This window comes from Gambusia affinis, linkage group LG08, assembly GCF_019740435.1.
Source record: "Gambusia affinis linkage group LG08, SWU_Gaff_1.0, whole genome shotgun sequence".
Lineage (NCBI taxonomy): Eukaryota > Metazoa > Chordata > Actinopteri > Cyprinodontiformes > Poeciliidae > Gambusia > Gambusia affinis.
This window is the reverse complement of record NC_057875.1, coordinates 14,709,489-14,736,786: the sequence shown is the minus strand read 5'-3', so window position 1 is coordinate 14,736,786 and position 27,298 is coordinate 14,709,489. Positions and strand designations below refer to the sequence as shown.

Below are 27,298 nucleotides of genomic sequence, written 5' to 3'. Positions count from 1 at the left end.
AACATCTGCCTGGTTGATCAACTCTTGAAATCAAATTATGATGGAATCTATCAAAGTATAACTCTGTCCACAACAATCTGACAAAACACAACCGCAGCATTCAGCTAAAATACATAATTTGCACAAGTTAGAATTTGTAAATGTTTTACTTAATACACAACAATGTGTGTTGTGTTTCTTAATACAGATCTTATTGCATCACCCACCAATTCTTCCAGTTTCATTCAGAAAATTATGTTTGTGAACGGTGTAATGTCAGCTAAGAGAGAGTACCTAAGAAATAGTGAAACGAATCAACATCTAGTCAAGAATAACAGAGCACTCAGTCAGAGATGTTACAGCAAAACAGCAATGATGTCTTCATGAATTGAAACAGTTCTAGATCAAGGAGTAGCAATAAGAAAGAGATGCTAAATGGGAGTTTGTCTCCCTTGTCACACTTAAAAAGATGGATGTCAGATCTGGGCTATCAAAATTTTTCAGCTTTTGTGAAAGCTTCAGTTTAGCTAATAATTTGACAAAAGGATGAAGCCATTTTTAAAAACGCAGGAAGCTCAGGGCTGCTGCCTTGGCTTAGGCTGACAGAGAAGTCTTTGCACCTTAGAGAACATAGTCCTGACAAATGATAAGCAAAATAGTTTTTAAGTGCAAAGCACTTTGAACTTCCTTGTGGCTGAAATGTGCTACAGAAATAAACTTCACTTGAAACTGACTACGAAACTTGGAAAACAAAGGTCAAATATGTCAGATGATGAACTTTGTCACAATATTTTCCCAAAGAAACCTTGAAAAAGAAACGCAACTACCGATTAAAAGGTCACAGTTATTTTACTTGATTTCAAAAGTAACTGAGTTAGATTACAAGTTGCTATATTTGTTACATTCAGCAGCTCCACACGACCCTTTCCCCCAATTTAAAAATTGTAATGGGTGTTGCCAATGCTCATTTAATTAGGAGTGCTTTTTTTTTGTGCCCCTCCAGGGGTTCTTTCGTGGGCTCTAGTGTCCCTTATATGGTAGGCTGACAGGAAAGGGGGAAGAAGAGAAGGGAAGACATGTGGCAAACATCTGGAGGCCCAGGAGTCGAACCCGCGACAGCCGCGTCGAGGACTCAAGTCCTCCAAACATGGGTACGCGCTATCCCCTCCGCCACCACGGCACGCCCAGAAGTGTGTTTTTAACAGTAACTGTGACATGTTGATGGGAACCGAATATTCAGGATGTGTTCACTTTAAAGCAGTGTTCGAACGATCCATTACTGAAAATGTACATTTTTGTAAGAACAAGCTATTTTATGCCTAATATAGTTTTGTATTAATTTAGAGAAACTTGTTTCTATAAATAACATTCAAAAAAGTTAAATCATGGAGTATACAGTAAACGGTTTCATGACTGCTGAAATTATATGTTCTGCTCCCTCGCCAGCTTTAATTGCTGGTGTGTGAGAGGAGTATTGACATGTGGTCATCTGGTCTCCAACAATCTAACAAAGCAAATTTACCAAATGTTTAACTGATATGTTTTCTGATTTGGTTGTTTGCACAAATAAATTAACAAACAAATCTGTGTATTTATTTTAAACTAATCTGAAAATCAAATCAGATTATTTGCTGCTAGTGTTATTGACACATTTTCAGAGATTCTTTGCAAATATCATGCCTGGAAGATCAGCTTTCTTACTTTGCAGTAATTGTTATTGTCTAATTGTTTTGCACCTATCATTTTAGCTAGCTTCCCTTAAGCCTTATTTGTCATTCTGTGTCTTCTTTCACACTCCATCAGCATTAAGCAGTATCTCAGTTCAAACTGAGTGGGTGTAATCTAATGGCAAAAAACTATTTTGCATAATCTTGCAAACCAAAAGGCAAACAACAATGACCACATACCTCCATGTCGTTCTTGCCTTAAGGAATAACAGAAAGCAGCGTTTTATTTTTTTATTTTTTTATGGCTGATCAGTATGGTATGCAGACAGAATGTCTCAAGAAACCAAATACTCTGTAAGATTCAATATGTACGCAGACTCAACAGATGTGCTAGTTATCTAATCCTTTAATAGACTACTTTAGCTCATGCCATTCCAGATGGCCTCTGAACTCGGCACAATTTCTCACAACTGTTAAATACAATAAATCCTAACGATTCACTATGTAGCATTTCACTGCAGTTGCTCTCTTGGCAATATTGACAAGGTAAAATATTTGTTCAGCAGTGTAGAATCAACACTCATGAGCTTCTGTTTAATTGTATAAAGGGTATAATTGTGACAATTTTACTAATTTACAATTTTCTTTGTGGTTCGACATCCCTATTCTGTTTGTGACTGATAGAGATTATGTACAATGAAACAAACAAAATTATTTTTCTAAACTTTGCTGGTAATTTCACCCCTTCAACCATCTCATACTTTTACACTTTTGGTTGATTGATAACCAAGTTTCTAAGGCATTAAAAAGAAGCTACTTGCCAAGAACAACAATCTTCTCTAATTTGGGAGCTTTGATATCCTTGGACACACTAAATAATGCATCCAAAGATTTCAGATGATGATATGGTTGCCTCTGTGGGCATATGAATATGAACGCGTACACACACTTGCAAATTCATTCACATAAATCATGTGAAGACTAAGTGTTGTTCCATTTTGCCTTTAAGAAAATTCTCACATTCACTAAAACAAAAATAGACCTAAACACTTGAATAGTGGGCTGCAAAAAATGTGGATAGTGGAGGAACATTGATATAAGCATTTGTAAGATCCAAAACATCAGGGACAAAGGTTGCAATGAAGGTGTGCAGATTAAAGCACAGACATGAAAGTGAAATTTGCAATGCATCATGTTAGACTCACAAGTGAAATGATTTTGAGAAGGGGACAAAAGAAGGATTTACATTCAGAGGCGAGAAAATCTTGGCAGGCATTGGTTACCTATGTTGAGGGGCTGGCAAAGAGGGGGGCTTCTATTGACGAGCAAAGTCTAAGAAAGATGTGTGTGGGTGCAGGATTGAGATCCTGTGGGGATGCTCTGTCTACGGCAGCGATATGGGGCTCAGACAGCGGATTAGTGTTTCTGCTCCATAATCAATTTGCTGTCTGGATCCCACTGCACACAACCCTAACCATCCATTCGTCGCTTGATCCTTCAAAATCTCTCTTTCTTCTGTATATTTTCCCAATACCAGTTAGTTTCGCCTTTTTGTTTACTTCACCCTCAAATTGTCAGAAAACTCTGTATTTCTCAACAAACATCAATGTGACCAGAATACACCTTTCAAGTTCCATTTTTTATCCGAGTTCAAGTCCAAGTTCAGAGCTTTTCTTTGGTTAGCAACTTATTCAAAAAGTGTCAGATGTTACAGCTACCAAGGATTCTTCAGGGGGTCTGCAGCTTGGTGCAAAATGGTTTGATCTGCATTAATAATAGTGTGTGTGTATGTTTGCACAGATGTAGAATTCAACCTTTTCTAAGGGCAAACCATTAGTTACATCTCACCCTCGGGTCCAAACTGGCTGCCATCTGCTCCAGTGCTTCGGGTCATAATGCAGGCTGACCAATCAATAACATATTACATGTTGGAACCATGCTGCACCACTGGTCACAACTTTCCTTGGTTATTAAAATCAAGGCACATTAAACTCCACAGAGAAGAAATAAGGAACATTTTCCCTCAAGGAAGCAGCAAGACCACAAAAATGTCAAGTCAAAAATCCAATTTCTATTTTCTAGTAAAAAAACATATTGCCCATCAAAAAGTTTATTTTACCATAAATAGGTTGTTTTCACTTCGAAGTCTAGAAGAGAATAGATTTTTTTTTCTTTAACAACAGATGGTCTAACATTTTCTCAAGGCCTGTTATTCTTGTGAATGTGTGTTGTCTGTATCTGGAGCAGTTTCGGATGAAAGCCCATAAAGAAATCTAATTGGGTAAAAACCTTTACCTTCTTTACTTTGACTATAAACTCTGCTGTCAAGGTTTATGCTCCAAGTAAAGAAAGCAAAGGTATCCACATTTCCTGATCAATGAACCATGAGAACTGTAAAGGGATCTCTATTTCAGATGGCTTTACATATAGAAAATGTGAAATACTCCTGAGTGTACATTACCATAAACATCTTTCACTTTGAAATCTGCCTATCATAAATAGGTAATTGATTCTACAAGTAGTTAAGTTATAAAAGTAGTTTTATGTTATAACAGACATATGTTACATACAATGACCTGCCAAAATATACAAAACCCTAGAAATGCTTTCACAGTAGCAAAGTCTTCAATTGCTGGTATTCCAAGAGTGGATACAAATTTGTGGATTTGTGCCTAGAGGTCACATCCCTGTAAGTGGAGGGAAATATTATAGTTTACATAATTTTGTTCATTTGGATTATGCCCCTGCTTTAAATATAATTGTTCGGTTGGAGAAACAATTTCAGCCAACTTTCAAGTCTTTCGCAGTCTATAACAATTGCTTTTCAGAGTTGCCATGTATTTTGCTTAATCCATATTTTCATCAAAGTTTTAGCTTCATATCTATGCTTGCATATCACACTTTTCAGTATTTTTATTTGTAAAAAAAATATTTTAAATCAGTCATAGCACTTTGTGTTGGTCTTTCACATAAAATTCTAATTAAATATATGTATGTTTGTGTTTGCAATGTGACAAAATATGGGACAGTTCAAGAGGTCTGAATACTTTTGCAAGTCAATGTATCTAGGGGTCAATGTATCTAGGGGTCAGTGTAAAGGGCGTAGAATACAAATGAGTGCCATACATTAAAGATTAATATTTGTAAATAGTTTTCATTCCACTTCACAATTACACACTACAATTTTATTTTTTTTCCCTTTAGTTGTAGTCACATAATATGGGAATATATTCATAGTGCATTGATACTTTTACAAGGTACCAGGGAAAGAAAGGCAGACACAAAGAAACACCTGCAGAGCTGCAAAAACAGATTTATGAAAGAAACAAAAATGAAAAAGCAAGAAGAAGAAGAAGAAAAAGGTGTGAAGAATGTGAAGAAACAAAGACTCTTCCCTGGTAATTACACAACAGCTTCTTACATGTACACAATACAACTAAACAAAAGTCAAATTTCTGCCTGCCAGCCATTGTTTCGCAGCCCTTTCATCTGATGGGGCAGATTGTCACCACTACTGCACAATTGTGACTTGCATGTGATCAGAAAAGTTTGGGGGTGAGGCAGGCCTGATGTGACTGCAGGGAGTTTGTCAGATGTTTGAAGGCAGAGCTGGCAGGTGGGATTGTTTGAGGAAGCGTAAAAAAAAAAAAAGTGTGTTTCTCTGAGTTGTCTTATGCAACAGGAATACTAGTCAGCTTCATGGTGAAAGTTGCATCAAAAACTCAAGCACAGAGGGGTCCACTTTCTGCAACACCTACTATTGTGCTATAAGAAAGTGAGCGTGAATCACAATGGCATTCTTACCTTGGCCTGGCTTCCATGTCGTGCTGCAAACAATTAGAAGAAAAGAAAGAAAGGGGGAGGGGGGAGGACAATGAGGCATAAAAAATTATTGCACATGTTGGAATCAACAAAGCAATTTTATAAAGCTAGATAGCACAAGTTATATTAACATCTGGTGTGCCTTTAATTCAGACCAATTAATTTCCACTTTCAGTCACCACTTGTGCTCATGTATATTCATGAAGTTTTATAGGAATTATCTGGAGCAAAGCACCAGTAAATTGGAGAAATTATTCATGGGCTAGCTGTTACTTTTTCTTTGAGTGGGAAACTATTTTATAATCTTAATCTTTTAACCGTCAGCCTATACATATTTAAGACTGTCATTTTTTTATGTAAGAAAAGTGGCTTATTACACTGTAACAATGATGTTTTACCTTTTTACCATTATCATGAGTAAACATTGGAAAAAAAAAACAAAAAAAAACATCTCATTGCAATCTCAATAAAGAAAAGATCAATGCAATAAAGAAGAGTGATGGCTATGTTGATTTATCTCTACTTCTTCCATGAATCATTTACATTTACTCTGGATGCAAGCACCCCTGCCAATAAAAACCAACAAGCTGAAAAATGTGGCACTTTGATACTATTGTAAGAACCTTTGCAGCTATAAGTGCAGGGAAACAGATTAATATATCTTAATTATCTATTTTCTGTGTTATTCAATAGGTTTAAATGAGGTCGGTCACTGGGAGCAGCCATGAAAAGGACAATCAAGACTAAAGAGTCAGCAGTCAAACGATTCAGTCTGAGTGTGCTCTTTCAGTGGCTGCGACAACGAAAACCAGCCTTGAATATATTAATAGTTCAGTTCTAAATATTCATTAAGTAGAAAAAATGTGCACCGTCAGAATCTTCAGAAGACTAACGAAACACAAACTGAGTTTTCCCTTATTTGGCAATCTGTCTAGCTTGAAAAAGTGTTGAGTGTTTAGATTCCCGGACATAATTACAACCAGATTATTGCAGCTTTTTATTTTATTATTTTTATTTATATTATTTAAAGGTTTATATAAATCCCTGTAAACCTGAGAAGCAGAAGCCCTACATGCAACAGTATTAAGTATGAAGTTATAAATTCACTGCTTACACGTGTTCAGAGCCTGAGATCTTTTTTTAGAGCGCGTCTTCACTTAATGTATTCAAATCAAATGCATGCACATTTTAAGCAGCAAATATCTTACCGAGGATTTAAAAGTCAGACATTACTTATTGCCCAGTGGCATGGCATGGTCAGGTGCTTTCTGTATAGTCATCAATGAAGAGTCTAGTGAGCACATGCAATTTTTATACAAATGTAGCCTTTGGCACTTTTTAATAAAAACATGTTGAGACAGTTTTAATAATGGCTGAAGACAGACTGAGTCTCTTAACATATTCTGTCTGTGGTTTCTACAGATTTGTCCATTTTCAAATGCATGCTGACCTCCTTTATTATAAATCTATGTACAGTGGTATATTAGCATCTTATCTACTCATAATGATATATTTGTTCAACCTAAAGCAGGATTGATTGCTGTAATTATGTTACTTATTTTCCGTTAGGCTGTTAAACTGAAGACATCTGTGAGGTGATATATGTTTTACATTACAGTTGATAGATTCAGCAAGTCGGTCAACCAATGTCAGCAGTATTTGAGCCTAATATGAAAACATTTCTGGCTTCAGAACCAGCACTTCAATGAGACAAAAGCACCGTCTCTCTTGGAGACAATCTTTCTGAAAAGTAAAAAAAAAACAAAAAAAAAAACAACTAATCAAATTACAACACAAAAAAACAATAAAAATGCTAATTAATCTGTGCAATCCTTCATAAATAAAAAAAAAAAAAAATCATCCTTACAGAGTCCCATCTCAGGTGACTATGCTTTCTGTTGCTAACTTTAGTCATAACAAATACAAGAGGACAAACAGGAGAAGCTCTGGAACTCTCAATTAGGGCCACTAATGAACCTGGCCCACCATGGATTTACCTCTCAGTGAAAAAGCAATCTGCATATCAGCTATTACCATTACTACAGCATTTTTAGCCATGCATAGCATCTCCAGGGAACCCTCACGCCTCCTGTCTTGACTGGGGTGACTTAGATGTAGTGAGTGACAAATAGACCAACGGGAATTTTTAATTTGGCATCTATAAGTACTAACACCCCTCTCTGCAATTTTGAAACGAGACATGTGGGAGTGAGGTGCTTAAGAATTTGATGAGTGTGAGGACATGACTTGCTCTTCTGCCAAAGCTCACATCTTCCAAAAGCTCTATGTTATACAAAACAGCTATGCAGACATTGGGATTTAAATGGCTCTTTGGCATGAAAACAACATTTTAAGGCATATTTAATGATTTTACAACTTTTCATTTTCAAATGTGCCCAGGCTTATAGTTTATGACAGTTGTATTCACTTTCAGGGTCCCAATTCAGAAATATGTAAAGGGACATGAAAAAAAAAAAAAAAGCAGCCGAGAAAGCAGCAGAAAGATGATGAGGAGTGAGGACTCCAAAATTGTACATAAACGCACAACGACCCACAAAAGACAGAAGCAATGAAGGCAAAAAATTGTAGCTAAAATAGTTTATGAAGTAAAGTGTTATATGGTGATTCATAAAGTAAGCAGAAGGAAGTCAGGAGAAATGCAGTCACTTAAAAATCTAATAAACCTGCATCCTCTCTGTAATTCACTTCAGTGGCAATCTGACAGATCTGGTTCTGACCAACAAGTGTCTCACCAGAATAGTCCCATATTTGCGAGCCATGCAGTGATAGTCTCACCTTTCTTCACATAATCCATCTGTGTCTTACTTGTGATGGTTTAGTTGGACAACAGTAATGCAGCTGTCAAAATGTTATACAGTGGATACTGCCATGTCTCTCAAATCTCTGAAAGTTTTTCTACTGGCTTCCCCAAAATATTTTTTAGGCACAAAAAAATTAATGAAAATCACTTCATGCTAATCCCCAACACTTTTGGGGGATGGAAAGAAAGTTAAAACAAATATTTAGGCAGGAGGTGAAGTTAATATTCTTGATCATTTGTCTTACAGCGGACATGTAAAATAATAATAATAATAATAAAAAAAACATGTATGAACTATATTGGCCATTTACTCTCTACTGATCACTTTTGTGCAGCGGCATAAACTATGCAGTGCCCTCAACTTTGTCATATTAAATGATCCACTAGGGAAGCCACATTATCATCTATAGATGGTGGAGACTTATTGCTTTAGAGTCGCGCAAAACACCATTTGTTTTAAAAAGGTAAGCCGAGAGATTTCTCATCCACTTTGAAAACCATTAGATTGCCATTTATTTATGTCTAACCCTTTCCCATTTTAATGGCTCTAAAACATATTTGCTCTTTAAACAAAGAAAGATACAATAGAAGGACTGTGATAAAATTGGTTATATGCTTGTGGCTCTTTCTGGCATTTTCCTTAAGAAAAGACATGCATAATGCGATTGGAATTATAGCGGTTCACTCTGCGCCTGCAAGAATCTCCACTTTTTTAATCAAAACCACCCCAGTTGCTGTCACTGAAGCCATGAGGATTTTTTTGTTTTGTTTTGTTTTCTCCTGCGCACAGAAGAGAACTGACTTTTAGTATTAGCTGCATTCTGTGACTAAAATACAGTAGATAAACAAAATTCATCAGCTGTTTCTGCATTCAGTCACTAACATTAAACCTTAGCAAACCTGAGATGCTGAAAGCAATGCATGCTTATGTCATCACCTGCTCTCCATGCGTTTGAAAAATGATTCGATGTGCTTTCGAGGCGTGCTTTCTATTTGCTTCTGTTCCCCATCATTCTTGCACAGTTTAATCGTATGTGTTTTATCTTTTGAAGAATACTGGCTAATCTGACATTTCCATTCTAAAGGCTTATGTCTGGTTTACAGTTTGTGGAGAAGCCTCTATGTTTGCTCACTTGAAGTCTTCTCTGGAGAGTGTCCTTCACTTTGCCAGACACTAAGGAGTGTATTTTTGTTTCACTATGATAAAAAGAATCCTGTGATCATTTGTCACTGTTCTGTGGACGTACAAGCCTTTGTATGTCTTCCAAGTTTTTCATTTATTTATTTATTTTTTCAAAAATGTACAAAACTATTGATTTGACCATTTCTAATGTCTGCTTTCTCTCCAATGGATCTGTTATTCTTCTGAAGCCTAAAAATAGCTTATTTTCTACACTGAGAGTGCAGTCGACAGATGACTGTAACTCCAACGCCACAATGTCACCATCAAAACATTAGCTAGTTATGTTGTTTGTTTTAGTGGTCAAAACCTAACCGTTGGTATAGAAACATTAGGATATCTGCAAATGTCAACATAAAACTGAACTAAATTAAACCCCTAAAACACAAATTCTGTCAGCTTTAATATTTTCATGCAACTATCTCTCAGTTATTTATATAATATCTAGAATAAATAACTGAGCTGGTTTGACCTTTCAAAGCAACAAATCTGTACATTGTTGCAGATTCTACATGAACAAAATTTTAAAAAATAAGACCTTGGATCATTGCGTAATGGCTAGAAGAATAAATCCTGATGATTTGTAAGAAGAGCTAAATCTAATCCAAATTATGAATACCCGAGATGTCACCAAAATTACTCCTGACTTATAAAATAAACAAAATCTGTGCTACCTATAAATAAATATTATTTAAAATCTTTAAAAGATGATTTACAACATGCTTAACAGAGTCCAGCTAATATACCAATATCAGAATTTTTATACTTGTGTTAATCTACCAACAAAAAATGTACAAAAATTGTATGATCTGCACAAGCTGCACTTTAAAACTACATCATTTTGAAAATGTTTGACAAGTCCTTTGCTTAAGTCTTTGTATCAAAATTAGAATGATAAATAAATAAATAGCATTCCCACGACATGTTACAGTGCTTGGAGCAGTTGGGATAACCTACTCTTCAATTTTAAAGAAAAGCAATGAAATCATGTTACAGGTTTCATTTTAGAATTTTGTATGAAAACCATACAGCTTTGATAACTATACAAGGTTTTTATGTCATAACAAAGTCATAATACAATACAATACACATTGGAATTAACCGAAATTAGATTTTACAAAATTGAAGCATGTTGAATGTTAGGTTATGAGGGATTCTGTAATAGTTATACTTGTACATCTTGAAAATTCTACAGTAACTGTGCTTTTAGCATTGAGTAAATTCACAAAAACAATGAGAGTGAATAAGAGAGGAAGATTGTCTCACCAGTAATCTGTGGACTGGTCCAGGCCTCGCTGCCAGGACCTCTGCCACCACTGCAGGACCTACTGCCTGAGCCTCAGCCTGTTCCAGCAGGCACAGCTGGTGTGTGATGTTATCCATCTCCTCCTGCAGCTTTTCGGTTTCGAGGGTGATCTCAGCAATTTTTTCTGCAGCCGATGCTGTAAGGAAAGCTTCTTTGAGGTCTACCAGGTGAAGCGTTCGTCTCTCCTCCAGTCGAACCAACCTGCGGAGCTCATCAAACTGGCCGCTGACATATTCTTCCAGTTCCTCTGTAGACATCTAGTAGAAAATATGGTAGAGAGGAGGAAATAGAAACAAACAAAAGTATTACAGCCCCAAACCTTAATGTATTTTATTACAATTTTACAATATAAACAAACAATAGAAAGAATTCCCTCAGCATGATAGTGCCGGCATCAAGTTTGCCAATGATGTCAAGGACACACAGTATTAGAATTTGTCCACTTAGTATTTTGCAGGTACGTTAAAGAGTAACATTTGGGTTTTATCTGACTAGATCATCTTCATCAGGTTGGTTGTATCGCCTTAATAGATAATCTGCAAACAAGATGTCTCATGCGATTCTTTTTTGTGACTTTAATGTAAATAATTTACAAGCTGTATGAATATATGAATAGTTTTCAAGGCACTGCAAGTCAGTGATTGAGGAATACTGTAGCGGAACATAGCAAAATAAGAGATCAAAGAAAGCGACAAAGAAACAATGTCTTTGTCTTTTTCAAAAAAATATTCTACAAGTCAACAGGTTTCTTTTATGCAGGAACTATTTGTTAGCAAGACACAGAATCACTGGGGCAAACTCCATGGATCCCATAAGTAAGATGCTTCTTTTACATCAGAAACCATCTGTTTTGCTTTCAAGATGGCTGATTTGCTCACAGAGAAACCTTTTTAATTTCTCACCGAGCTCTCCGCTGAGACTCTTTAGATCCGACTCATTACATTAAAGCACCACAATAAGCAGACTCCTCCTTGCAGTCCTTCCTACTGAAATGACTCCACCCTAAAGAAAAAAAGAGAGGCTGTCATGGCGTAAAAATATTCCAAGCTCCCTTGCCATGGTCTCTACTGTTTAATATGTTCTAATTGTTTCAATCTGCAAACATCAGCTGCTCTATCTCCCCTTTTCCCTGGAGCTGAATTTAACTCTCTTCCTCACCATTCACTCGGTCTTGTTTCCCTTCAGCCTCCCTCTCTTCAGTGAAGCAAAGAATCATTGTCTTCACAAAGTCTGGCAGAGTGAATGCCCCAAGGGCCCAAAGTTTTATTATGCATTTGCCATTTCTTCACAAGCAATCAGATTCTCCAAATTGCCCATTAAACCAAGCGCAATAGGTAACACTTTTAAATTACTCTTTCTATGAGGACAGAAAAACATCCTCATCATTCATTCTGAATAAGACAGAAGGAGAGAGTTAGCATCCAATAGGACAGCAATGAGGTTTTCTCTGTCAGCCCCAAAGAAATTAACAACCTGAATATATGTTTGAGAGATGAGGAATAAAAGCCAAGAAATTAGGTTGGACAAGGCTTCAATGCTTGTCTGTACTTGTTAAACGCCCCTCTAACTCTGAAAAACTGGAGAGGCAGTCGTAAGATTTAAAGTTATAGCATTCTCGTTAATCACAACCACTCGGATAAAATACAGTTAATGAAATTAACAAAATACTGTTGACTATTTTTAATAAAAAATAGCAGCAGCAGGCTCTCTGAGAGTACAGTATATACTAATAATTTACATGACATTTACTACTAGAATTTTGTATTGGAACAGCTGCTGTTAGTTTGTCACTTTCAACCCCCTTCTGTTAGCTTATTACATCAGCAAAACTCTTTTTTCAAGCTTAATTTATATGCAAAATACTAACTACAGGAAGTTTTGAATTTAAGCAGGATCTAACACAAAATGGTTAAAAAGTAAAATATCCATTGAACTCCTTCTTATTGATGTCGGAAGTTTTAGAAAAACGAATAAACTAGTTTGAGAGAAAATCCAACACCTACTTGTTACAACCAAGGTATGAGAAATACAATTTCTAAATAAACAAGTCACATCTTGAATCAGATGGACTAAAAACCCAGAACACACTGGGAGTGGCGCTCTTGCCAACTGAGAAAGGAAAGATGAGGTTACAATTAACAAGGCTCACCAAACATTTATGATAATGAACTGGACAACATAACTTGGTTAGAATCACTTTACTCTACTCTGGTACACAGTCACCAGATCTCAGTCCAATAGAGAAACTTTAGGATGTGGCAATCGGAGCTCGCCGCTGAGATTGGATGTGTTGCAGCAAGTATGTAATTCTCATGTCAATAAAAATCTCAGAGGAATGTTTCCAACATCTTACTGAATCAAGAATTGAGATAGATCTGAGGGAAAAAAAGGGTCCAATCTGCTACTAGCAAGGTACACCCAATAACGAGGTTGGTGGGAATATAGTTAGAGCAGCAATGCCCAAGTTAATTCCCCAAGTGCAACCATCTAGTAATGTTTTTATACCGGGCTTCTGCAGGGCTGAATGGTTGCCAGTGAAGGAATTCAGTTATTTGACTTAGGTGCGTTGGAGCAGGAAAGCATCTAAGTTGCAGGATAAAAGCTCTCAAAAGCTGGACTTGGGCATCATCTACTATATAATATTTAGATTTTAGATGTTTTATGCTAAAGACACTGCTAAAGATATTTTGTGGAGATGTAAAGTCGTTTTTGTTAAAATAATGAATTTTACATCCTGTCCATTGTGTATGAAATCCTAAAAGGTCTTTGGGAGAAATGCATCTCAGAGTTACTTGTGAGGTATGAACAAAATGCACCCAGAGGATCAAATGTTAACTAACAGAGGCAGAGGTAATTTTAGTGCTTCTCAAACTTGGATTAAACTACCCAAATGCAAACAGTATAATATAAAACAGCTCAAATGAAAAGTTACAGAACACAGAATCTGTGGTCAGGCTGTTAGCAAAAGTTTATGAGGGTAATGCAGTGAGAATGCTTGTGTTTAAAATTGCAATCTTAAGTCACTGCACAAAAGGCAGACTTGGCTGGCAAGAGGGGACTTCTAAATCCATCAATAAGCTGCTGGTAGATTAGGTCTCTAAACTCTTACACCCTCGCAACAATTCTTCTGACTCCTCTCCACCGTATACAATATATTTACCTTATAGACGTTACATTCTAGCTGGAAACTTGGTAATCATATTCTGTTATTCAGATTTGTTCCAAATATAACAATATTTGTAAAATATTTCTCAATTTTAGACATGTAAATGAATGTAACCATCAAGAGTTATCTTGATAGCTACCAAGTGTGAATACATTTGAAATGGAAAAGATATTTTAACGATAAGCTAAAAGCAAGAAGTCTGACTTTAGTTGCTGAACATTCGGGCAGTTGGACTCTGGGATCTGTTTACAGCTATTATGAACGTATGGACTCACCAGTGGACGAAGAAGATAGAGGAATTCCAGAGTTATAAACACCATTTCACATTGGCTGGTCTTGACCGACTCTGATTAACATGTTCCATGTAAACAGATGCTGAAGACTGTCTTAATACGACTAATGTTCTGTTAATAATGTGGTGTTGAGAAAACAATAAAACACTTAAATGAAAATCCGACTTCAACAAGAGGTGCAGCATTTGCAACAGTAAGCATTAAATGCTTTTATTTATTAGAAAATGTAATTTTCATATAGAAACTACTCATAGTAATTTGTGTTGAGACATAAAAAAAAATAAAAAAAAAATTAGATGCTTTTAGTACAATCTCTCAACACAAATAGGACTGCACTGGCTCTAACACAAAACTTTCCATCCTGTCTCTATCAAGATACTGTATCTCACAGGACCTACAGAAAGAACCTCTGCCCTTTAAATGAGTCCACATGGTCAGCATGGCGGATGTACACTGTGATCTCGGATGTTTGTGTTTGTGGAGTTTGCCAACAGACCTCTTGGAGAAAAAAAAACAACAAACAAAAAAAAAAAAAACTGGCCGCAAGGAAAGAGCATTCATGCATGCTAATTTTCATTAGCGTTGCTGCAAGCTGAGGCCACAAAATGAGGCCTCAGAAGGAACAGCGGCACAATGCTTACGCACGCAGGGTTGCTGTAAGGACGCAAGAGTGGCAAGTGAGTACAAGCCCTGGCAGGACATCAGCCTGATTGTTTAGGAAAGTGGGGACATGACGAAAAGGGAAAAATGGAGATTTATTTTATGCTCTTGCTGTGAACATGTATGTGGCAAAGTAAACAACTTCTTGTGGCTATAAGCCCTCTAAAACAGTTTGTTTCATGTTTTATAAAAACAGATACAAAGAAAATGCTGTGGTCAAAAGTTACGAAGAAGTAGATGTACTGGAATTCAAAAAAGAACAGTATGAAAATAATACTACTTATGTTTCTTTTGGTAAAAAATACAAGGAGACTCATGAAAGTAGCCTCAGTCACATGTTTCACATTGTTTCAAAGAAACAAAGCTTTAGAAATTTAAGATAAATGTGCACATTTTTTAAGGTTTATTTAAAATATTCCGCATAAATTAAATACACTAAAAAGCTTGGGCACAGAATGCCTGTTTTAATGGTATTAAATTACTTTGGGGGAAAATTTGCAAAGTGAGAGTTTATTTAAAATTTTTGGTCTTCCAAAATCACAGCCAACGGTGCTGCTTATTCAGTCCTCCTTTTGGTGTGATGTCTTTTTAAAAAGGCCCAAAAAGCATTAATAATTCAGTAGGAGTAAATGGTTTTGAACTGTCCTTGCCCTTGGCTATAGCAGACGTGTTCCAACACAGCAGTGCACTCTTACTTTCACACTCTTTTATCTCCCCTCAGAATTAGATTTTCCAATTTAGCTTCTTACAAAACAAAGCAATAAATATAGTGTTTATTTGAAAAACAATAACTCTGACACAATCACAGAAGTCACCTATATCTAAGAAAGAAAGAAAAATATGGGATCTTATAATAGTTTCAATGCTCTGCAACTTTTTTATTGCTTTTGAGTGAAGCATTGTCAGCCAAGGAACCTTCCTGGTAATGCCATAAAGTAAATGAATTAAAATGCCAAGATAGAATAGAAGTGACAGCCTTAAAGAGCAATTGGATTGGAGAGAAAGAACAGAACAAAGATAAAGGATAGGGAATAATTTTATTTTTTGTTCCTCCACTGCCTGCCTCTCAGCCTTGAATCTCTAAGACAGCTTTAATGTGCTTGCTTCTCTTGTAGATCATATAAGACAGTGAAAATGGATTTAGCCAATAAACACACATACACATTTGTGACTGGCAGTGCTGTGCTCTGCTGATGTATCATATCACAGATATTCAGCTGTAGGGAGCAGCTTTACAATATGTGTGTGCATGTGTGTGTGTCATCCCCCATAACTTAAAGTGAAGAAACAAAAAGTAAGTTGAAGATAAAGATAGTTCATATCTGCCATAAGCACATAAATGTTCCCTTTTTGCTCACTAAATGTAGATAATGCTTAATAATTTATTCGGCCTCAGTGTAAACCTTCTGCTATGATAGTTGTATTTGATTTCACTTTGAACTGAAAGTATGACTTTTAAAACATCATTCACCCCATGTCTATGGAAAGAACATACAGAGTCTTGCTAGCATGTCGATACGCTTCAACATTTTAACATTTTGTCGGCTTACTACCACAGACTTTAATTTTCTTTATTTGGATATTACGTAACGAAATCCAAATGACAAAGAAAATGAAAAATATAATTGTGAATTAGGATGTATGTTTTATATGTGTGGGGTTTTTTGTATACATAAAAATCAAAAAATTATGGCATTCAAGTATACTCAGCTCCCTTTCTTCCACTACACTTAAGGACTGTCTTCATCTGTTGTTAAAACTTGTTGATCGCTGTAGTTTTATTTCTGTGAAATTCAGCATTTCAATAAGACCTTGAAGGTACCGTAATTAGAGAAAATGGTAAACAAATTATGTGTGCAGCGTAAATAGAGCATGGAACAACTGAAAACAAGACAAGGTTGTCCAACTAACCACACAAGCTGAGAAATGACAACATTATCCAGACAAGCAGTCAACAGGCCTATGATACGTCTAATATAGTTTTGTTAGTTGTGGGGAAATTTAATGAAACTACATCCAGTGCAATCCTGGAAGAACACCCATTAGAGTCTGCTAAAGAATCAGAATACTCACCTTTCACCAGAACAACATGCCCAAGCATACAACCAGAAAAAAATGGCTCCAAACCCAGACCTGACTATTAAAGAATATGTTGCAAGACTTGAAAATTGCTGTTGAGAAGATCTCCCTCCAGACTGATTGAGACAAAAGAAACATAACCGGCAAAAATTTCAAGAGGGACAAAGCTGGAGGAGACTTACCCAAAAGAACTTGCAACTATACCTGCATTGAAAGGCCTTTCTGAAAGGTACTAACTCAGTGGAGCTGTACTTAAATTGAAACATTTAAGATTTTTATAATCAAAAAGCTTGAAAACTATGCAAACTTGATTTTCCATTTCAGTTATACCCTATTTTGTGATGACGTATCACTTAACATACACTTAGGTTTGTGGTTATAATGTGTTAAAATATGAAGACCTTTACAGAGTATGACAAAAAATATTTTTGCAAAGCACTGATATAAAGCAGGCTGGATTTAAGAAGCAAACTGATAGTAAGGGTTAAATCTTTTCCAACCAGACAACCACGCCGGCTTCTTCCTCCTTAAAATGTTTCAGGATGTCAATACTTTGCAATTTAGCCTACTCGAGATGCACTTTGTGTGTCTGTCTCTGTGTTACTCACATACTTAGACATAACCTTCCTTACCAGAAGCAGTCTCTCTGAAGGCAGCCTGTCACGCATAATAATAAACACTGACATTTGAGGGAGCAGAAAGGACACGTCGACAAATCCACATAATGGTCTCTAGCACAATGCCCGGTGAGTGAGCAGGTAAGTGCTTTTCCGCAACACACTGCTCCCCTGCACTAAAACAGCAAAATGCACAACCTTCAGGAAATCCTATAGCTGGAGCTGGTATATCAATATGATAATACATATGAACTGTAAAGGAGGGGTAAAGGGTAAGGGGGAGCAACCTACAAGAAAGAGTGTTATCTCCCACAGGTGAGGGAAATTAACCTTTTACATTATGCCGCTGTGCCTGGGTCACACCTCATAGTATTCAGCTGTGCTCGGGTATGCCACTGCTCTCCTTTAGCGTTTTTGACAGAGGTGAAAATGTGGGCATGGTTGAGAGAGCAGGAGATGCTGCTACTTCTGCTTTCAGTGGTAATTTGCTGAGACCAGAGCCGCACGTTTCTGATGTTGCTTTTCACTCTTCTGCCCTTCAATGCACAACCCTCTAACTCTAGGCGGTCAGGTTTTATTTTCAGTGACACAACAAGCCTCCGCTATACGGCATCTGTAATGGAAATACAGAAACTATTTTCAAGGTTGACTTGCTATGAAAATTCACCTTAAGTAGTTTTTTTTTTTTCTCTCCTTTAACATGAGCAGAAATTCACTAGTTGCACTGTTCTTCAGAGACTAACCTGGAGGAGTTTCAACAGGAATGCAGAAAAAGTGTTCCATACAGACAAAAACTATCAAGAGACAAAAAACAAAACAAAGAACCACGACAGAATTAAGCAACACATCAAGATTAAATATTGACTATATATGAGACAGAATTCCTTTGAGAGCCACCATACCTGAAATATCTATACATTGAAGAGCTGCTTAAAACTTAACTCACACATGGTGTCTCTCAAATCTGTAAGCAACCCTGTATGGTCTTATGATGGAATAAATATTTTTTTTCCAGCATTATTTTTTTTATGTGGCAATTATCCTGTAGTATCCAACAGAGAATTGACACAGCTGTTGGAGGAAAAAAACATTAATTTATTAAGCAAGAATTACACACTAATAGAAGAACTTTATTTAAAACTTCAGTCTTTGTAAAAGGCTATCAGCAGGCGACATATTGACTTTTTTCAGATCTTCTCCCTCCATCTTTCAAACATTGTCTTAATCTATCAGATTATGAGGCCATCTCTTGCCCTCAGCTGTCTTCAGGTGACCCCACAGATTTTCTGCCATATTTATTTCGAAACTCCGGCTAAATCATTCCAAACCTTAAATTTTTCTCTCATTAAGTCATTTTTCTGTGGATGTGTTTAGGTGCCTGAACAACAAAGCAAGTGGAATGGCTGCAGTCCCATTTTCAAAAGTGGAGGTACAAACCTATGTTTCTATATCCCTCATTTCATATCCCAAAGAAATCTGATAACTCAGTGCAGTTCACAAAATTCAGTCTTTTAGCTGTCATCATAACTTTTGATTTTTTTAAATTATTATTTTATGTTTCCAACACCCACAAATATTTTTTTTCAGATCTACGGTACACATATGACATTGTATAAAAAGGGTGTGCAGACATTTGGGGGTCACTATTCTGTAAGATAATGCACCTTTTTTTTCCCCCTCCATCAACTGCTTAGGTTCAAAATCAGTTTAAAGGCAGCTTGAGGGCATTTAGTATTCCACATTTCATATAACAAAGCCTGAAAAATATTCACTTTGAAAGAAAAAAAAATAAAAGTGAAAAGACAGTCCTTGACTTAACTCAAATGTGTTGACACAAAGAAGTGACATCAGCAAAAAGATGTCCACACTCATGTTATGCTTCAAGCTTAATTTTATCTGCAGGATTCGTAACAACAGACTTGTGAATGAGGCAGCATAACATTCTGTACTGCTGTGTTTCTGCAACCCTAAAGCTGTGCTGTTTAATGCTGCAGCCTCTACATTGCAAATAAATAACTTCTTAGCCTCCTGATACAATTGAATGCAGGTTAGGGATAGATTTGCTTTTTATTATTGTATGAAATATCTTCTTTGAGGCTGCAGAAAAATATTAAGTGTTAACATGTATCATGTTTGTTGCAAAATAGTCACATCTGATAACAGGGTTTTCTTTATAAAGGTGGTTTGTTGTTTTTGTCTTTGACATGAGGTTATCCAGGGTTTTCAACATCATGCAGCATCATGCCCGAGTCATTCTCATAAAACCATAAATATAGTAGTACAGCATTAATTAAAAACATTGATTAATCTTTTGAAGTAGCACAATAAAGACATTTATTCAATAACACAAATAATGGTGTTTAGGTAGAAGTACCTTTGCATTTTTTTTGTTTATCTGCAGAATTTCTCATTAGTGTCCCATATCCAGCTCTGTATAAATATGAGTTATGTAAGAATTAAAACATAATGGAATTAGATATCTTGAGGAAAATGTAAAGGACTGCGTGTTTTCAAAGTTTGGAAATTTTGCTGAATGAAGCAGCAATGGATGCCAACTTAGTTTGGAGAATATGAAAAATAGGCCATCAAAGCAGAAAAAAATCAAATCAACAATATTTTAGGTAGTTCAATAGAATAGTATATTATATTCACATTCCATCACTTCTGCATAAAGAAAAGGTTATTTATATACAACCAATCATACACAAGTTAATTGAAAGTGACTCATTTATGTAGTTAATCTTTTCCCAATAAAACATAATTTTAATACATAAATTGTCCTACATGAGCTTTATTGCCATTGTCATATTTTAATTAAACTATTCCAGGGTTAATAGTGGAACTGTAAGAAGTAAATCTTATTACAAAATCAGTAACACAAAGTTCTAAAGAAACATCTAACATGAATCCCTATATCTGGATGTAGATCATGTAACTTTTCTTGTGCTGCTTTGAAGTTATTGGCTAAATATAGCAGTTTGGAGAACATTTCCTGAGAGGTGCTCTTTAGCAAATTCTGATATCAACTAAACTGTGTTAGTATTTTACTTGGAGTTCAGGAAAGGTTTGCACTCACCTCGGGGTTAGTCCACTTGGTCTTGACGTTTTCAGCCATCTGCTGTGTGTAGCCCAGCAGGTCGTGACCCTGCCTGCTCTGCAGATAGAGAACGTCAACAAGCAGTAAATACAACAGTGTAAGCTACTACATAAACACAGTAGGTGAACACAAATATTATGGTATAAAAACCCAACAATATATAAATTGATGCAAGACAGTATTTTTTATAGGGCACACCGATTTTGGTAATAGTACTACACTTTTGAGTGATGTTTTTATTTTGTTTATTATAAGTTGTGTGTGACATCAGTGCATCCTTGGCTGCAACTCTTCATATAAAGCTTAATATCTCAAAATCATGCAATAAACTGAATCATGCAACAGGTCTGCCATCATCACTCATCAGTAGAAATTGTTGCAAGTAAGAATGAACACTGAGGCAGGTCTAGACTAAATGACAAGTCTTCGGACCACATGTGTGACCTTTGGTGCTCATTAATCTATGAGTGTTTTTAAGTGTAAACCAGTGAGCTGGCTACTTTACCTTTTTTTTTTCCAGATGTACAGTCACATGACAAAACAGAAGAAAAGTAAATAAAATGGCTTTATGTGATAATTTTTTTTTTACTTTTGCCACATTTCCTAAGGCTATTGCAGTGTTCACAACTGAAAACTTTTACTGTTTAAGCAGTAATCCAAAGATAACATAGAGATCGACTCCATTAGACACATGTCAATTGATTCTCTTTGTAAACCTAACAACTTGCCACAAGATCTACAGCGTCAGGTTGATACTGTCTAGACAAGATCAGTGATGTCTTTTGTAAAATATAAAAAGAAAACCACAGTGATGCCAGCATTTATTCATCCAGCACATCAGTCACCCTTAATGGAACCTTACCTAACGAGCACACTGTTCAAGTCAGGCACTCTAAACCTAAGTACATGACAGATGTGGCTTTTGAGACTAAATGGTTCCTTTGATTTTAAGACGGCACAAAGGATTTCTACATAAAATCTGCAAAGGCAAAACTATTTATTTTTATCCATTCAAACTAATTTGAGAAGTCAGCATTTTAATGTTTATGGCTGTGTTTTTCAAAATTTATGCTTTGCAATTGTGTTTTATCTCACTGACAAAAGTTTTGAGACTATGCAGTGACTGTTTCACTACAAAGCAAAGCTGAAGTTAAATAGAAAATAACTTGAGCATACACTAAAATCTTTTTCAACCTCAAATGGTACAAACATTTTCTAAAAGGAAAAAGATAGAAACAAATGGTTACTCATATAAGCTTTTTTATTTAAATTGTATAAAACAGCCTTTTCTAAGAGATCTAAGAGTCTGAACTTCTTCTAGATAATACAGAGAACCTTTGTTTTCATAAGTTCAATCTTCTGTGAAGTACTCTTCAGAAAAAAACTTATTGTTTAGTGCTTTATTTTACTTATCTCTTGGCAATTAATTAGATGTAACCATTTCAAGCATTTTTATTTATTTCTGTATACATATCTAATTACACAACTTGCCAGAAACAACAATCTGATTCTGGCATTGAATTCAGAATAAGGGGCCTCTTGAAAAGTCCATAGGCACTTGTTCACAGAAAGAAAGAAATTCTGAAGAAATGTTTTTGTTTCTCCAAAGTAAAGAGGAAAAAATTTTAATTCATACAAGGGTTAAAACAATTCCTCAAGTGATTAAAGTACCTTGATTATTAAAATTCCTCAAGGAAAATTTATCTGCCAGGTTATTACTTGCGTTGAGCGGAGCTCTCACTTCCCCCTGAGTTGTTGACAGAAGCTAAGTGTTAGCAGCATAACGTCCAGTTTTCAAGTTTGGCCTGGGAGGATTTTATTGATTGATGATAATGTCTGGGTCTTTGTCGTTTTTCGGGGGGGCAATAAGCATCCTTAAAATGAAGCTCAACTGTGAAAAATTGGACTGATGTTGATATGCGAAAGTAATACTGCAGTTATGTTAGATTTACCAATGTTTTACTTAATCTTTTTTTTATCCGATTACTCAATTAATCGTAATAATCGATAGATTACTCGATTACTAAAATATTTGTTTACAACAGCCCTAATTCATACAACCATTTGGAATGTAAACTAAAAGAGTTAAATACGTTTATATAAGAAGACCTAATAAATGATTAGAAATATCTAAACTAATGGTAATGTAATGCTGTACTGAGCAACAGTTAAATCTCTGAGCCCATTAAATATCAAAGAAAAAATATTGCGGAAAGAAAAATATATATATTTTCCACATTTGACGTGAAGCAAAATTGACAGTGATGCAGTTTCATTTACGGTACATGTTATGGTTTTCAGGGAATGTACTTATATCTCAGTGCAGTTGGATCAATTTAATAATGAAGTCATGCGGGTGACCATGAAATGTTGTGTTTATAATATTAAATTAAGCGCTTACAAAGCCCCGTTGAGCTGGCTCTAAAGAGTGTAAGGCCTACAGCTAGTGGGATACATAATAATAAATTAGAAACGCAAAGCAGATAGGTGATGGTCTGAATACATGATGCTGCAGGGCTGCAGACATTGTACAGCATGCCATAAGTGATTAGAGCCAACACATTGCATGTAATAAATCACACTCTGCTAGTCCCCCATGTATGAACCTGTCATGTTGTTTGCTGCTTACCTTTTGCCACACATAGGCCTCGTGCAGAGTGATAATCTCATGGTCCCTGTGCTCGCCCTGCACAGCGCAAACCACGCAGATGATTTGCTCGTCTGGTTTACAGTACAGGGAGCCTTCCTGGCCATGCTCTTTGCACCGCAGTCTCTCCACTGTGACCGTGTCCCTCTTCCCTGCCTCTCCAGCAGCCACAGCCTCAGCCTCTTCCCCATCTTTTCCTTCATTCGGGACATTTTTTTCTTCGTCTGCATCCACACCCTCACCACCCTCTGCCAGATCCTGATTTTCACCCACTGGAGCTGCTCTCTTTTCACCAGATCCATCCTCAGCTGCACCTTCGACTCTGGAGTCACTGTCTGTGTCCAGACCACAGGCCTGAGCACCTTCATTGTTATAAGGCATTAAGGGGTGCCGTGTGCTGCTGGAATGTCGGTCAGCATGAATCGGGCAGAAGGCAAAGCTGCAGATGTGGCACACGTGCGTCGCTGGTTGGGCTTCATCAGGCTCACATGCATCACAGGAACCATCCATCTGTGGCAAATCATCTTGACTCAACCCCGTGGCTCCCGCCAGGGATTCGTCTTTGTGATCCATCGTGACTGGAATATCTGCGCATCACATAAATAAGTCATACCAGAAACAAATAGCATGGGACATGGTATATCACTAAGATCTTCTGGGAGTGATTGTTATCTTTAAATGAGGGAAAAGTCCAAGATTCACAACTTTAATCCCAAACATACAGCAATCAGGCATAATATTATGACCACTGACGGGTAAAATAACACCCATTATCTCTTCATTAAGGTCCCTGTTTAGGGATAAAATATATAAGACATAAGATTTTCTAACTGATGTTGATGTGTTAAAGCAGAAAAATAGAAACATGGAAGGAGCTGAACAAATTTGACAATTTATGTTGGTTCTGATCAATGGGCATCAGAATACACAATGCATTGTACTTTGTTGTTTATGGGTTGTATAGTTGGAGTGAAAACAGAATTCCCTGATGGCTGTGTCCTCTTTCAGCCCTTCAACTCTTTCTGCCAGATATTGTACAGCATCCTATAAGTGCATAAGAAGCTTATGCAGTCTAGAAATGGTTTAAAAACTTGACTAGCAAATTCAAAAACTGGAATATTACCATAATGTTAAGAACTTTGTGTTTTAGTGCTCATCACCTGTGTCTTCATGGACCCATTGACTTACATGTAAGAGTTTTGAGGTTGATAGTAAAGGGGTTAAATAAGGCTGCCAAATTTTTGTGATGGTACTATTTTTAAGATTATATGTTTTTTGTTTTTGTTTTTTTACTTCAAAAGGCAATGCAATTTCTTACCAAAAACATAATCTGAAATTTATTAAGATCTTTGTCTATTTCCATAAGGTTCCCCAACAATGGAAATGGACATTGTTGGGGAACTGCATCAACAGGTAAATCTCATTAATCTCTTCCTTTAGAACATAACCAAGTACCAGGAAAACAAGCACCTCTATGGCACTTATCGGATAGATTGGGGTTAGCCTTGTAAATTTTCTATTGCGTTAAATATAGCTGATGAAGAATATCAAAGTAGACAAGACACATTTGTATTGTCTCTAATCTAATAAATTAGAGTAAAAAGATCGATCAGAAAGCAATAGAACAACTGACATCACATGTTATGTAGAATCAACAAATTGCTACTTTGACTGGTAAATGTGGACATACACAATAGGACACAGGTGATCATGACATTATGTCTGATTAGTGGCATGCTTCTGCAGCACATTAAGGACAGTAAAGCTCTGCTGAAAGAAATATTAAATGTAAACCTTGAACACAAGAAAATACATTGTCCAAGTCCTATTACATGGTGTCCTGCTTCTGTAGCTACTGAAATACCCTTTTCACTCTCTCCTTATTTACCAACTCAAAGTGCTGAGTATGTGTAGTCTCAGCGGGGTCCAAATATCTCTTGCTCTCCCGAGGCCCTGACCTTTATGTGTTTTTCTTTTTTTTAGGTGTGTGTGTGTATTTATGTCTCTTCGAACTGGAAGGAGGAGGAAGACAAACATGCAGTATATTGTTCACCTGTGTCCCTCCTTACTTTCTCTTTTTGAGTTGTTGTTTGTGTACTACTCATCAAAGCTGACTCAGAATAGCAAAATAAAAATGCATGAATACAAGGGGAAAAACTCTCCTCTTTGCTTCTACCACTTCTTTCTGACTAACGTATTCATACAAGATACACATCTTTCCCCTTTTACACTGCACGGTAGCACTGTTTACTTACTTGTCCTTGTCTTCCTCTCACTTTTCTCTCTGTGTACATGGGCTGCTTTACGATAATAATGTGTCTATTGAGGAGTTAGCTTAAGCGCTAACTTCCTTAGCCTAATCGTTCTTATAATTCTGTCACGGAGCTGCTACCTGATACATTTCTCTTTAAACAACAGAGGTAAAGCTACGGTTCCAGTCCAGCAGCATTTACTTCCTTATTTTCATGAACTGCTCTCTGCTTCTTTTATTGTTCATTTTTACTCACAGCTTTCGGAGTGAGTAAAAAAAAACAGAGACACATAGAGGCCAGGCGGAGGAAAGTCAGTTTACAACCTGCAGAGAAATGGAGAACCCGGGGTAGACATAAAGCTCATAATAATTAGCTATACGCCTGGTATTTAGTTTAAAAATATTCTCATTTAGATAAGTTTATTCTTAAAGGGAATGAGACAGACATCTCTCAAAATTGCAAGTTTTTTTTTTTTTTTTTTTTTCATTTTTCAGTCTGTCTGATGACGCCATTGTAGAATATTAAATCAGATGTTACGATCAGTGACATGAGCAGCTTTTAATAAATTCCTGTAGTAATTTCATGGATGGTTACTTTTTACTTTTACTTGAGTAAAAATATGTTGAAGCTCTTAGATACTCTGCCCATGCCCACCTGTGTCCACAAGCAATTAAATTGTTTTATTTCTGGTTATGAGCTCCTGGTCTGTGATGTAGTAAGGTGTCCTTGCCATCATGTTAATTGTTAGCTACCTTTACAGGTTCTCTACAACATTCAAGTCAGGATTATGGCTGGGCTACTTTGAAACATTACTACTATTACTAATATGTTAGTAAAATAAAATGGTGACCTTAAACCTAAATCTGCTAACTGTGGGTAGACTTCCAATATAGGCTGTTGGGGGATACAAGTTATTGTTTCCTGAATATAATAGCCATTATCTATCCCTGCTTTTCCTTGTATGGTCACAGGGGTGTTGGTGCCTAATTCCAGAGGTTATTGGGCAAGACATGGGGTCCACCCTGGAGGACAGCTCACCAGGCCATCACAGGGTAACCCAGAGAGATAGTATAAGGACAATTAAGAGAGCAGTTAACCTCACAGTCATGTTTTCTGACTGTGGGATGAAGCCAGTGTACCCAGATAGAACAGAAGCATACCTGAAAATTCCATTGTTCTACACATCAAGATTTATTCTAGCATAGTGTTACTTATGTTAGGGAGAAGGAGAACGGGATGGGTGCCAAGGACCCTGTTTGAATTCCCCTGGGGGCCGTCTACCTACCTGGCCTCTGCCTGTGTCCGTATCAATACACCACAGAGCGACGCAGGATCCCTCAGAGATCCCCAAAAATGGCAGGTGATGAATTGCCACAGAGCGGCTGCAACAAGCCCACTTCCACCACGGATGGGATCCAGAACCCCAGGCACCAAGCAGGCCATGGCAGGTGCACCCATCCTCCAAACCCCCTCTTCCCACCAGGGCATTACCCAAATCCCTTTCTCCCCTCACTCTCCACACCATTCCCAAAACCATATTCTGTCCCACCCATTCCCCCACTAGCTCAGCCTACGAATAAACAGCCAGCACAGCATCTGGCCCACCCACCAGGCTGAGAGTGACTGGAGTAACTTTTAGCCAGAAGACAAAGACAGACAGTCTCATACAGTTGTACAATAAAAACTTTTAAACACAGGGAAGTGTTCACAAA

General features: G+C 36.8%; 1 protein-coding gene across 1 annotated transcript in view; it reads right to left on the bottom strand.

Annotated features, from left to right (window-relative positions):
• The window catches only part of trim44 (tripartite motif containing 44), a 47,245-nt gene extending 21,359 nt beyond the window's left edge, over positions 1-25,886 (bottom strand). The window contains exons 1-5 of the mRNA XM_044124518.1: positions 25,590-25,886; positions 23,317-23,921; positions 20,667-20,744; positions 10,736-11,032; positions 5,451-5,473 (exon numbers count right to left, since the gene is read on the bottom strand). Of these exons, the coding sequence (XP_043980453.1) occupies positions 5,451-5,473; positions 10,736-11,032; positions 20,667-20,744; positions 23,317-23,907 (989 nt within the window). The 5' untranslated portion in view covers positions 23,908-23,921; positions 25,590-25,886. The remainder of the gene's footprint in view (positions 1-5,450; positions 5,474-10,735; positions 11,033-20,666; positions 20,745-23,316; positions 23,922-25,589) is intronic.
• Between the last annotated feature and the right edge of the window lie 1,412 nt (positions 25,887-27,298).